The 13,650-nt window shown below is 41.1% G+C and overlaps 1 protein-coding gene across 7 annotated transcripts in view; it reads right to left on the minus strand.

Annotated features, from left to right (window-relative positions):
- Positions 1 to 12,041: 12,041 nt before the first annotated feature.
- TRAK1 (trafficking kinesin protein 1) overlaps positions 12,042 to 13,650 on the minus strand; it is a 250,356-nt gene continuing 248,747 nt past the window's right edge. For 5 of the 7 annotated variants that reach the window (XM_029589678.1, XM_029589676.1, XM_029589674.1 and 2 more), the window contains one exon: positions 12,042 to 13,103. In XM_029589678.1, coding sequence (XP_029445538.1) covers positions 12,308 to 13,103 — 796 coding nt within the window. In that variant the 3' untranslated portion in view covers positions 12,042 to 12,307. The remainder of the gene's footprint in view (positions 13,104 to 13,650) is intronic. The other 2 variants (XM_029589681.1, XM_029589680.1) reach the window with 1 other exon arrangement.

The following is a 13,650-nucleotide window of genomic DNA, read 5'->3' on the forward strand; positions in this document are numbered from 1 at the left end:
TAAAATTCACTGATTTCTTAGGGTTCACAGGTTCACTGCATTGATTTAGCAGCAAACAAAACTCACGTCTTCCAATCCTAACTTCCATAGAAAAGCACCAAAAATACCCCTAATTCTTCTTCATGTCAGAAAACATTCGGTGCTCGCATAGCACCACAGAATTCCTCTCGGTCTCAGTCCCAGCAGAAGAGTTCACTCACTTCCCAAACGATTTTCCTCAGGCCACTGTGGCTCAGTCCTCCCGTGTTGTAATGGGACAACACCTGGGAGCCCAGCAAAGGTTCACCGGCCTCCCATGACTTGGCCCTTGTTGGTCAGAGAAAAGCCGATGCCCTCCTAGGAACTGTGAAGCCCCCTACTCAATTCTCAGAAACTCTTCAGCAAGCTCCATCTCTGAACACCCTCCTTATACTGACCCTGAGGAGACTCCTCCTGATGGATCTCCCTCACAATTCCCTTAAAAGCATACACCAAACCCACTTGACAGCCTTTACGTTTGGATTAATCTTTACTTAAAAGTTTTTATATATCGCCTTCTCCAGAGGATTGCTTGTAGCGGTTAAATGACCTCCTCCTCCCTCTCCCAGAATTTTCTCAAGAGCAAACTTGTAGTAGCCCAGGACCTTGTTTAGCATTCCTGTCAAACATGCATGAGAGGATTGTTGAATTCAAGCCCAGGAATAGATTAGCTACAATAATTTGAGTTTTCAAATCACTTAAAGCATTATTAAGGCTAAGAAATGATTGTGAAATTTCAAGGGTATATTATTGTTCTACTGTAACATTGAGATACATTTTTAATAGGGCATCTAAGGAGCAATGTATGCACATACATCTCAGCCCATGTAAAGGCAATCAATTTTAAGACCCAAGATATTCATACACAATCTATATGGGGAATGGCTTGCCGCACATTTAACTGAACACACCTATACTTACTCAGCCTTTATCAATGCCGTAAAGTATGTGTGTTAGCAGCATGCCTATACTACATGGGTACACATTTAAAACTGAAATACAAATATGTGGTTTCCAACTGCAGCTCTGAAATGCCCCCCAAAACATTCCTTCTCTATATAGCCAACAGTCCACATGTTACAAAACTGAGCATGTGCTTTCTGGTGGCTACGATTGCACCTATCCAGTGGAGAAAGGAAGGTGTAAAAATATTTTGTTAATGTCCCGCCTTCTTCTGCACATTCCTTTGTAGGTTGTTTTATTCGTCGTCTCCAGTGGAGAACTGGAGATGCCCCTGGGATGCCTTCTCCTTCATGAGACTAAAAGCAGACAAGCGGTGCAACGATACTCGTACTTTTTATCCACATTGCGGGAGGGTCATTTTCTGATAGCCAGTTAGCAGAGGTGCATAAAACACATAGAAAATGTCCTCTTCTATGTGACTGTGATCAGTAATTTGCATGTACCATCCAGGTCCTTATGCACAGATTTAGAGATCTTTGGACTAGTGAGCTAGTAAGCATGAGATTTACTGTATGCAGTACTATATCACTATTATTTTATTTTTTTAAATTTATCTATGCGTCTTGCCTGTTTTCCCAAGTATAGCATATAGGAATTTTAGAGGAGGGAGTTAAAAGGAGCACGGCACAGATCTCTCTGCAGTAGTCACAGTCAAATACAGTGGTTTTCATTAAGTTCTGCTTCAGGTAGAAGTCTTTCGTGTCTGAATTTATGGATTCTCATTTTGTTCAGGTTGTCCTGCAATAACTATATGTGCGAAAGAATAAAGTTTACCTTGCTGACAGACTACAGAAACATTTTCCATTTTCCTCCAGGATGGTCTATGACTGCCCTCTGTTGACAAAAAGAGGTCAGTGGAAATCACCGAGTCAGTAAATACCTCTGTTAAAATGTTTGGGTTTTTTTTCCTGAGAGCAGGAAGGTGCATGTGACAAGATTCTGTCTGGGTTGATTCTGAAACACAGCACTGGTAGAGCTACCAGATGACTCCAGGTCATCAGAGCCAGGCAGGGGACAGTTCTGGCTTTAAGCCACCAATGTGGAGTTAGATTTCTGGCTCTGCTTTTGCTAGTGAAATCAGCTACTGTTGCAAGTCCCTACATACAGTATGGATGTTAGAAAAGCACACAGGTAAATATATATATCGGAAATCGCAAAAATCTATTTGAAACAAATTGTTACTTCGTTCAAGAGACCATCATAGACAAACGAGTGTGCAGAGCTCTCATTTAAAAGTGGTAACTATGAATTAACCACTGAAATGTGCTCCTGCTCCAAATCTTTAATCACAGGTCGCATGAGTTCATCGGAAGATTACAAATTTTTTTCTTTTTTTTAAATTGCATATATAAATCTTTAAATGAGTAACACTTATCTCGTATGAAGTCCATTAAGACAACGCTCATATGTACACACCATCCCAACATGAGTCATGTTTCACTACTTAAATCAGGGGCTGTATCCAAGAAATGGTTAAATCAGGTATTCACTGAAAGAAAATTTTTTAATTAAAACATGAAATTGCAGACAGCATGTTATATCATTCATGAAAAGCATACATAATAGCATGTCACCTTCTTAAATAAGGCTCCCAATACAAGCCATTCTGTAGTCTATGGAGGGTACGTCTCCAGGATCCGCCAACTTGAATTTTCCTTATATATTCAACTGCACAATACAAATCGAAGTACATGGTGATGATGTCATAAAACCAATCAATCACTGTCTTTATATTTTAAAACTCAATAGCCAACAAACCAGTCCTCCAATGGAAAGTCAAAAAGCCAATCCCTCCAAAGAAAAATTATAAAGCCAATCCTGCAGATAAAATTATAATAAAGAGGTCCATTCCACTTCGCCTTTCATTCCATTTGGGTGGACAGTGTTAAGGTTACAAATCCACCGTTGTTCTTTAAAGTTCAAGATGGATTGAATATCACCCCCTCTATCTGGGATTTCACTACCTCAAGAATAGTCCAAGATAAATTAGCAAAGGTATGGTGATATGTTAAGCAATGTATTTATTCTACATCAGTGCTCCCATGGTCTTGCTCTGACAGGTCTTTTTGTATGTCCAATGTATAACATGGGACACGGACATTGTATTAAATATATATCATTGCTTGAATCACAAACTGTATGTTTCCCATGATTGTATACAGTACAGTATGTGTTCTTGGATCTTCCCAAAACAATCCTTGGATGGAATATTGACACGTCACAACCATGACAAGGAAAATGATCTATGGCAGTCATTGTAGTGCACATTCTGTCATTATCATCAAAAGAAACTCTTGTTACTCAATCCCTAATATTGAGAACTCATTTGTACGATATCCATGGTTCCTCAGAAAATATTGAAGGTAGACCCAAGATGTTCCAATGACACGTGATACTTCAAGATGTAAGTATTGTTTTTTCTTTGTATTGGAGCACACACACATCTGGTGAGCCATTTGGAAAATGGCTGCTTGATCCTTTTTCTCCTCATTCCCATCTAGAAAATTACTTTTTATTGATGCTACTTCTGTTGATCTCAAACAAGACTCTATTCAGAAGATGAAGAGTTAAAGACTTGAGATTTCCTTATTTCAGGATGCAATATCGGGCGCTAAGGTCAGTACACCACTGAACGCACGGTTGGATGTACATTTTGGACGTGCTAGACTTATGCCCGAATCAATATCAATATTCAGAGTTATCCGCATAAGTATATGTGTAAGTTTAGATGCGCCACAGAGCAGGTCTAAACTTAGCTGGGTAGACTTATCCAGCTGGTAGGGTCATTCATCAAAATGCGTTATGGCATTAACTGCATAATGCCTGTGGTATTTGTTACCGCATGGTGCACACGCTAATTTTTTGAAGTGGCGAGATTAATGAAAATGAGGGGCAATATCTCATGTTTTTAACACCGGAAGTAACTACACCTTTTTTTCCTGGCAGAGAGAGAGAGCACCTCTGGGGAGGCCTTCACAGTATTCAACTGTTTATATCACTATAGGAGGGTCAGCTAATAGCTCGAGGTGAGGTATTAGTGGTTATTTAGGGTTTAGGAGTCAGTTTTACATGCAGAGTAAGAGGTACGAACAGCACAAAATTGCCCTAGCTTGATGAATAGAGTCCACACACGTAAAAACCAGGGTTACACGCGTGGCCAGGTGTTGTGCGTGCCATCCACATTTTAAAATGGACCCAGCCACGATCTAAACCCTGGTATGCGTACAAGTGCTAGGCCTCTCCGAAGGGGTGGGCCAGGGGGCGGAGTCTGTTTGTGGAGAGATTGGGGGGGGGGGGGGGGGCCAGGACAGTGCTATTCTACACTGTACCAGGAAGCAGATGCTGGCAACCGGTTGGCAGATGCAGATTACTTCTGCTCCAGGGGAACAGTAAGTTATATGGAGCAAACTGGGAGGAAACTGGGGGAGGCTCGATTGCATCACCGCACGTTGTTAGCAAAAATTTGCCACCCCCCCCCCCCCCCCCCCGCACATCACCTGCACATGCGCGCACCAATTTTAAAATCCGGCGTGCATGTGCACATGGCCATCCAATTTCATAACATGCACGTGCATGTTATAAAATTGGTGCATCCGTGTACATTGCAGTACACGACAATCTGTAACAATGGCAGATGGCACATCCAAGGAGTAGGAAGTATTCAGTTCAAGCCATCTGAAGACATTGATTATGTGCCTGAATTAACTGAAATCTCATATCAGTTTCCAAATTAACAGGTGCTGGATTGTAAATGTGTTTTGACAAAGAGTTTCAAAGTAAAAAATGGCAATGAACTTTTGCTCACTGCACCAGAAACGTGTGGCATTTATCAGATAAATCCCAAGGCCATACCAGTGAGAGATCATGCATATATTACACAAGCAATTAATTTCAAGTTGTGGCTCCAGTGCTTTGCACATTTGAACTATGACACACTAAAAGATATGAGTGAAAGTGGGAAAATCAAAAGACAGGAGTTCTAGATACTTGTGAAGTTTGTTTCAAAAGTAAGCATTCAACAAACCATTTAAGGCAATGTCCAAAGAACCAAAAAGTTTGTTGGAGCTAATATACATGGATTTATGTGACACCCCCCCCCCCCACCCCATGCCAGTGGATTCTATTGGTGGACGACTGTGTGCTAACTTAGGAGAAAGCAACTTGGGAAACAGCATAAGGAGGCAGGCTCTGGCTGTTTCCTTTGGGCCTGATTTTAAAAAGCATTTACTCGAGTAAAAACCAGGTTTACTGGAGTATATTCACTTTACTTGAGTAAGTGGGTTTTTGAAAATTGCTACAATATATGCCATTGACTTGTCTATAGGATTTACTCACATAAGTGCACTTTACTTGAGTAAATGGCTTTTGAAAATTGCTACAATAGTAGCTACATTTACGCATGTAACTCCTTTTGAAAATTACCCCCTTTATGTGCAACTCGTTTACAGTGCAGTGCAAATCAAAACAAAAATGCAGCTCACCTTAAGTTCAGGTAGTACACACATGAAACATAGGAGGTTTTAGCGTAGGCTAAAACCTGCTCCCCAGGGCCTCTCTAAGCCTTCTAGGCCCCGAGTTCTTGTACACAGGTGAGGGGCTCCTCCCTTCATCCAGGATTCCTTGTGGATCTGGATCTTAAGAACTGAGTGATACAGCTATGCTCGGTCTCTTAAGGTAGTCTCTGAGAGAGTTTCCTATAGACTCCCTCACAGCCTGTATACTTTTGTTATGGTAGATGATTGCAGCCAGAAATTTAATGTGTTGCTCCTTAAAAAAAAAGTTCCACATTTTTTCATTGGCAATGTACGATACTCAGAATGCCTAACAGGCAAGAAGATAAAATGAGCCTGTACTCATAATAGCAGTGAGTTTATCACAGATGGGACTGTGAATTTTATGAAGGAGTATGGAATTCATCATGAGAAGACAGTTCCATATTCTGCATCCCAAAATGGAATTGCAAAACATGCTAACTGAACATTGTTAGAAGCAGCAAGAACAATGCTGATAAGATCTGGATTGCCAGTCAGGTTTTGTGCTGAAGGAGAAAATACTGCTGCTTATGTAAGAAATTGTTGTGACAAGTTGCTGAAAGAAAAATCATCCGATAGACTAGTACCTAAACCAGAGGCAAAATAATAATGAAAAACAGTGTGCATCATAAAGTGAAAGAACCAATATGCATTGAAGTTGCAATAAAGACCGACTAGCATGATACATAGGTGGAGGCTTATCTCATTATTTTGCAGAAAACACCAAGTTGATCTCCGCCTACTGGGGTAGAGCATTAGAAGGAAACACAGAGATTGCCTGTAGATATCATCACATGCCGACGCAGCCACGTTTCATAAGTGTTGTCTGAATAAAATGCAATAAGTGACTTACTTGAATAGGTTTTATAACTGCAAAATAAAACTCTTTGAAACTTACAATTTCTTCACTTGCTACTTCATCATTCTCTGTTATTCAAACCATTCATTCAGAATGTGTTTCAAGTTCAGTCTACTTTAAATTAGATGTGGTATAACATAACTATAGCGGCAAGCTAACGTTTAAAGCCCCTGAATTTAAAACTATCCAATCAGAATATTTTGAAAACAGTAGAACACTTGTCTTCCAATCCAGAGATAGATCTAATGATGGACATTACAAACCATCAATCCAGATCAAGCTATTAATATGCAGTTAAGTAAAAAGTGAATTATAGAAGCCCCTTTATAAATCAGGATATAGACATCTGCTCAATGTGTATCTTAATTTGTTCAACCCATTCATTAATGTGTGGCATAATCAGCCTGATTTCATTTTGAAATATGACATGACATGCTCTTTCCACCACATGTTCTCTCAAACACACACACACATGCTGTTACATGCACACACATGCTCCAAAATACAGACATGCACACACATACATTTTCTCTTTCCCCCACATGATCTCATACAACACAAGCACTCTCACATGCATTTACTTTTTTCTCTATCTGGAAGTTGCAGGCAGTTTTCTTCTTGAGCGCAGACATGGCTCCTCTCTTTGACCACACAGGCTGTCTGTTGCTGCTCCTTTCTTTGGTAGCATGGCCCAGTCAGCTGCTGTGCCTGTTTTCAGTCGTATGGTGTGCCCTAATACTACTCCTCCTCTCTTCAGTCGGCAGGGCCTGCTAATGCTGTTTCTGCTTCTTGATGCCAGGTGGGCCCAGCCAATGCCGTGACCTCAGAGTCTTTTCATCCAGCCCCGCAGGGCCTATACCGATTGCTCCTTTTTGTTGCAATGATTGGGCCTCCTTCCCATCCGCAAAGGCCCACAACACATTTCCTCTTTCAGCTCCCATGGGTGGGAAGGAGGCAACCCAATCACCTGCGGCTGCCACCAGTGTCGCTTCCACAATTCTAAGCAGGGCCAGTGGAGGCAGTAGGTGGCCATTGGGCTGTCCCCAAATCCGTGGAGCTCTGGGTAGTCACCTAGTGTGTCTACTGGTCCTGCAAATCTTAGTTTTAATGCAAACTTCGCTCAACAAAGTTGGACAGATTCATAATCACAGGGATGGAAGGTGTTAAACAACCTAATCAATACAGTAAGGAAAAAGAAAATTAGCAATAAACAGAAAAATTATACATGTAATGGAAAACATTAAGCAAATTAGTAGTAGCATAAGAACATAAGACCAATGATCCATTGTGTCCAGCACCTTATCTAATTTGCCAAGCCAGGCCAACTATAAGCACCTGGCAGATGCTGATGATCTAGCTAATTCTTGTTGCTCACTCCCAGAAAGAAGGGCTAGCAATTCCAATAGATATGTGCATTTTCGTTTGTAAACAACATGAAAACCAACGATATGTGTGTCGCTTGTGTCATTTACATTTGAAAGAACAAACTCCGTGATAATATTTTATGTCATGTTATTTGTACATTTTGATTGCCCTCGTTAAAAAAAAAATAAAATATATATATATATATATATATATATATATATATATATATATATATATATATATATATATATATATTGGCTGATCTGGGCCCACAGACAGTCCTTTTCTTATTCCCCTCTCCAACCCCCCAAGAAACTCCCTAAAACTCTACATTCTGAGCCAGCAAAAGGATTTCCCCATACTAGCTGGCTCAACATCCAGCATTGGGTCTGACAACGTTACAATAATTATGTTGGTTAAACTAAAGATTAACAGAGCAATGCTACAGCAACAAGTAGGTAAAACTAAAGATAGCAGTTAGCATTGCATTGTACTGACAGAGCAACTTGTACATATCTATGGAAGAGGCAAACAGAAAAAAAAAAAGATTAAATAAATACTAAGGCCTATAATCCACCATCAATGAGGCAAGCAGAGACATCTGTGCAATGCAAAGGTCTACTGTCTTTTCCCAAGTACCAATTCAGAGCTGCACTCAAAGCAGATCATCTTCTGGCATGAACTCAGTAAGAAGTCTGAATGGCTGCAGCTTCATCTTCTTCTACTCTCTGTCTTGACTGTAAGCCATCCTGCCTCCTGAGAAATGAAAGCAGGATGGCTCATGGCCAGAGGCACATTGCACTGGCGCTGAGTCAATTCAGGATCTTGCTGCAACGGCTGCAGGAAATCTGCATCGTGCTGTTCTCTGCCCAACAGATCTTGCTCCCAAATTTGCCAATTAAATACAGAGCAAGCATCTACAGCATTAGCTGTATACCACTCATGCGTGGAACATATCTCACGGGAGAACCATAGGGAGTGTAATTTCTATTGTTTTGTTTGGGGTGTGATTTGCCTTTGCCCTTAAGAGTGGGGATTGGGGGTTGAAGGATAGGTCAGGAATATTTTTGAACTTGATATTTTGTAATATTTTGATATAAATGTATGCTGTGAACAGTCTTGAGTTCTCCTATGAATAACAGAATATGATCTGTATTGTATTATACGAGTGCATTCAATCTCTTTATATGTATGAACACAAAGCTTGCTAATCTATATTAATTCTCTTATATTGTATTTTGTTATGTGCCTATGGTTGGTGTTTGGAATAAATAAATAATCATAGGCCTTCTGGCTCAGATCTCTATTTATGAACCGTTTTAAAAGCCAAAAGCTACCGATACAGGATCTTACCCTTCTACAATGATAAAGCACCAGTTTTTTATCATTCCACAGATCTTTGCATTCTCTCATTTTCTTTCTGAATAGCTATCATAAGTCCTGCAAAAGACTGAGACGCATATTCACTAAAGCACAGTAACCTGTACTAATATTAATGTAGGTAACCTTGTAAATAATGGGGACCAGGTTAACATGCGTTAATGAATATCCCTCAATCAGGAAACAGAAGATGTATATAAAGATATAAAAATGCACAATTCTGTCATTTAATTTTGGTTTTATTGACATTCGTGCTTTTTGATGTGCTATAACCTATTGTATTGTAGTACAGTGCCTATTCGTAACTCGAACACTACAATAATGAGGTTGTTCCCAATTGCTTGAATAACTTTGACACTGTTAATTACGGGGGGTGGGGGGCACTTTCTCTATTTCAGGTTACACAAAATGGTCCATACAGTCCATGATCCTCAGCTTTCATTATTAATCTAACTCCTTTAAAAAGTTACATTCAGAGAAAAATATATTTAAGTTCCTTGCAAGGAGCATGTATACATACAACAGTAAAGAAGGGAGATGACAATATTAGCTAAAACAATTTAAGGGTGCAGAATACGCAAAATTTGCAAAACACAGGTAAGTTCTTGCTCATGTATTATCTCTCAAAATGTCTCATTGCCCCCAGTGCCAAATTTTAACTCATTCAAAGAATAAAAATAGTTCAAAATGAATTCCAGAACTCATGTTTGTCTCTGATTAAGAAAACAGCATACAAAGATATCAGTGCTGATGATTCAGTGACAGCGTGGTACAGATTACATTTAGTGCAGTGAGTAGTGGTTCTCAAACACATCCATTGGGGCCTACCAAAATCCAAATCAATTTGCCATTTCTCACAGACTTAATGGTGTGTGCATGAGGCTGTAAGTTTACAATAATTTACAGTGTCTCTCCATTTGGCTTCATACTCTACGGAAGCATTAGAACCGATCTGAAACCCTTCCAAAAACTACTAGTGGGGCTAGATGTGCAGTATGGGAACCTGTAGAGCACAGTACTGATTTCAAAAGATAAACTAGCTGGAAAATCAATGCCTTAGAGCATTTTCGCTCTTTTGGCTAACTGTTTAGCTGAACAATGCAAACTTTTAAGGAACTATAAAAATTTCTAGCGGAATTGGGAATAGAAAATAAAACTTCTTTTGGCGAGATCTATTCGTAAAGAATACTTTTCCCAACTGTGTGCCCATGAAGAAATACTGCAATATCCTCCCCCCCCCCGATATTCATTGTGGGCCAGGGTAGACCATTTCCTTTGTGTCAATCAATCAAATATGTTTTGGCGGTTTGCTGCACTTCAGGCAACCTGAAAAGTCAAAGCCTTTTCTCTGAAAAGACTGGACCCACTGGCAAATGCCATCCATTGCCGTGCGAGATCCTTCAGCCCAGCTTCTCCTGAGCTGATGGACACCACGAAGGCAACATTCGGAACCCCAGGGAGCTGGGTGCCAGCCGTTGTATAACAGTGCACATGCACTGGGTTCTGAAGGTGCCATGACTCATGCCCCTTCCTCCTGACTGAGGATTGTAATTGCAATCGCTCAGCAAGACAGACAGGGTTAAGGGAGGTGGGGCGGGAAGCAGAGTTTGCAAATGAAGTCTCATGGGGCTGTGGAGTCCCAGTATAGGCTGGATCCAACTGAACTGGAAGCACAGAGGAGCAGGCCGCCTTGTTCATAATCTGCCCGCTGCAATTCAAAGGTGAAGCATGGAAGACTTGCCTGCTCATCAGGCATCACAGTTAGAAGCAGGACAAGCATGTGGGCTTGTCTCTGCTTTAGTGACAGGCTATGCAGCCACAGAATGGCTGGTTTTGCTATATTTATAGTGTTAAAACTCGGTGTGTGCGTGAGGCAGTGAAGGAAGGGAGGAAGGACTGTTAGAAATGGCGATGGGGAGTGAATGTGATTTTGTGTTGGCTCCTGTGATTGTCTGTGCCTTTAAAGTGGCTTCCCCACAGTAAAGGGCTGGGAATGACTGTATTAAACCTCAAGTTGTTTAGAAAGCAAAACAGACAGACTACCTGAAAATGATCATTGTTGTCTTTACACAGAAAGCAATAATCCTGGCTCTATTTAAGACTTGCACATAAAACAGTAACAAATAAAATAAAGAGCAGTACAAGATTAATTATAACATCTGTACCATTCTGCCCCTAAATTCAGCTGTGGTTCATCCCTACCTTAAATTTCAAGTAAACATCTCTCATTTTCATCCCCTTTCAGAGAACCTGGCTCCATTACAGGAGGTTGCTGAGATGCCCCACAACACGTGTGAAAACCACCTGAGGGCCTTTCGTAAAGAACCGCCAAGAGGAGTGTTTTCAGCATGAATGGACAAACTCTGTTGGTAAAGCTTTTCCTCCACAGTCCAGTGTATGGATTAAATACAAAACAGAATATGGTTGTGCAAGCTAGAGCAGCAGCGGAGAGAAACCCGTTCTCGATCCTGGAAAAAAAACGGGCGCCAAATCTTTTACTGCGCAGTTCAAAGATTTGCCCGTGCACTCGCACTTCTGCTGGGTGTAATGGCTCTGTCTGCTGCTTGTGTCCAACACTGAAAGAGTGTGCGTATATATATATATATATATATATATATATATATATATATATATATATATGTGTGTGGGTTCCTTCTAGTACAGTGATATCTTAAATCATCTTTAAGTGGTTTATCTGTTCTGTATGGGTGTATGTAACATTGCCTAAGTTAGCTGAAATGCTTTAATTCAGAAAACAATTCAGTTTGCAAACATATAGTACACAGATTTACTTCTGACTGTACAAAGATTACCCCCTGCCTACGAAGTAGGCCATTACCACTTCTGAGCCTCCAGCAGCTTTACAGTCCACCTTGCTGGGCTGCTCCTGGCAACCATTCCTATACACAATTATTTTTACAGTCTGTTTACCAAATCATAATTTATTATTCAGTGCATCTTAAAAAAATATGCTACCCTTCAGAAGTTTAGCATCTAGTATGGTAAGTGCTTCTCACTCCCATTCTAAGCAGTAAAAGAATGAGTTACAATATATCTGAAACATTTACATATTTATACAAAATGTACATTCTTTGTTCCATTAGGCACAGAGTTGATTTGTCGGACACAATGGGATGGGGAAATTGATTATTGGTGTCTTTAAAATACTTAGATGTAAAATCAGCCCCGTTCATCGTAAGCTACTTTGCTTGGGCAACTTGGCTCCCATCAGCAAGTCCGAAGTCAGAGCTGCAGCACCTTTCATCTGCATGCTAGAACCCACCATGGTCGGAAAGCTGCGATTCCGGCGAATGCCGGTGTTCAGCTGAAGCCCTCCAATCGTGCTAGTTACAACGGGACAGCCCAAAGGAAGGCCCTCCTGCCCATGGATGCCAGGAGCAAAGGCCCTGATTGGTCCCTGCGCCGCACAGAGAACAGGTCCCTGGTTCACATGGAGAGCAGGAGCTTGGGCCATCCTGGGCGCTTTGGCAATTCCAAACTTCTTTACTTTGTCCACCAGGTTAAGGTTGACGACGACGGACACGTCGGTCTGACTCTCACTGCTCCTTTTGCTTTTCTTTTCTCGGACCTCTTTTAGAATGGAACTGGCAGGCTTCGAGGCCAGAAAGTTGTCATAAAGTGGACTGGTACACTGAAATTCAAAAGAAGGAGGGGAAGAACTTGGAGTCTGCATAGGCGAGTTTGGAGGTGTGGAGGGGATTATGGCCATTTTAGGGAGATACGGATTCAAGATAGCACCCGTTCCTGCCCTGTCCCAACTTTGTGGGTTATAGACTGCTGCTGAAATTCCTCGCTCCTTGAGTAGTCGCACTAGTCCCAAGGATGTGCTCATGGTGGTAGTAGATTCTCTGAGATTAGTAAAGGATTCAGCTAAGCTTAATCGGCGAGGGGTGCATGGCGTAGCTACCGGAGTGGATTTCAAATTGCTAAAGTTGCCACAAGTTGCAGTAGGAGCTGGGTTAAGGCTACAAGAAAATAAGAGAATTAAAATATTAACATATGTAAGAGGCATGAACTTAAGCAAACAACTAAATTCATTTTAGCAATAAATGCATTTAGTAAACATCTCAAAAGTACAAGAGGACATGTTATCGTATTAAGTAAATGTCTGGTGTGCATTAAACTTTCCCCACAATGCAAATACACTCTTAAAACACAGGTTCCTTTGCAGATTAAAAATACATTGAACCCAAACGCCCAATAGCGGCCAGTGGCTCCTGCTCCATAGGGCAAGCAAAGCGGGGAATGCTGTGGAGGTACAGCTTGCATTCCCCCAGATGGAATGCAGACAAGGATATTCCATTGGTGGGTAACAGCTGTGGATAAATGCTATAGAGCAGCACTGGTGAAACCCTACCGTAAGTGCCCACTTGGCACTGCTCCCTGCATTTTGAGGTGGAAAGCTAGGCCAGAGGCTCACCAGGAAGAAATGGCCAGGCATGTACCTGAAGATTCAAAGGCACAGAATCTATGCTCTGTGGCATCCAGCTGTGGTGGACACGATAGTGCTAA

The sequence above is a fragment of the Rhinatrema bivittatum genome, chromosome 2, assembly GCF_901001135.1.
Source record: "Rhinatrema bivittatum chromosome 2, aRhiBiv1.1, whole genome shotgun sequence".
NCBI lineage: Eukaryota > Metazoa > Chordata > Amphibia > Gymnophiona > Rhinatrematidae > Rhinatrema > Rhinatrema bivittatum.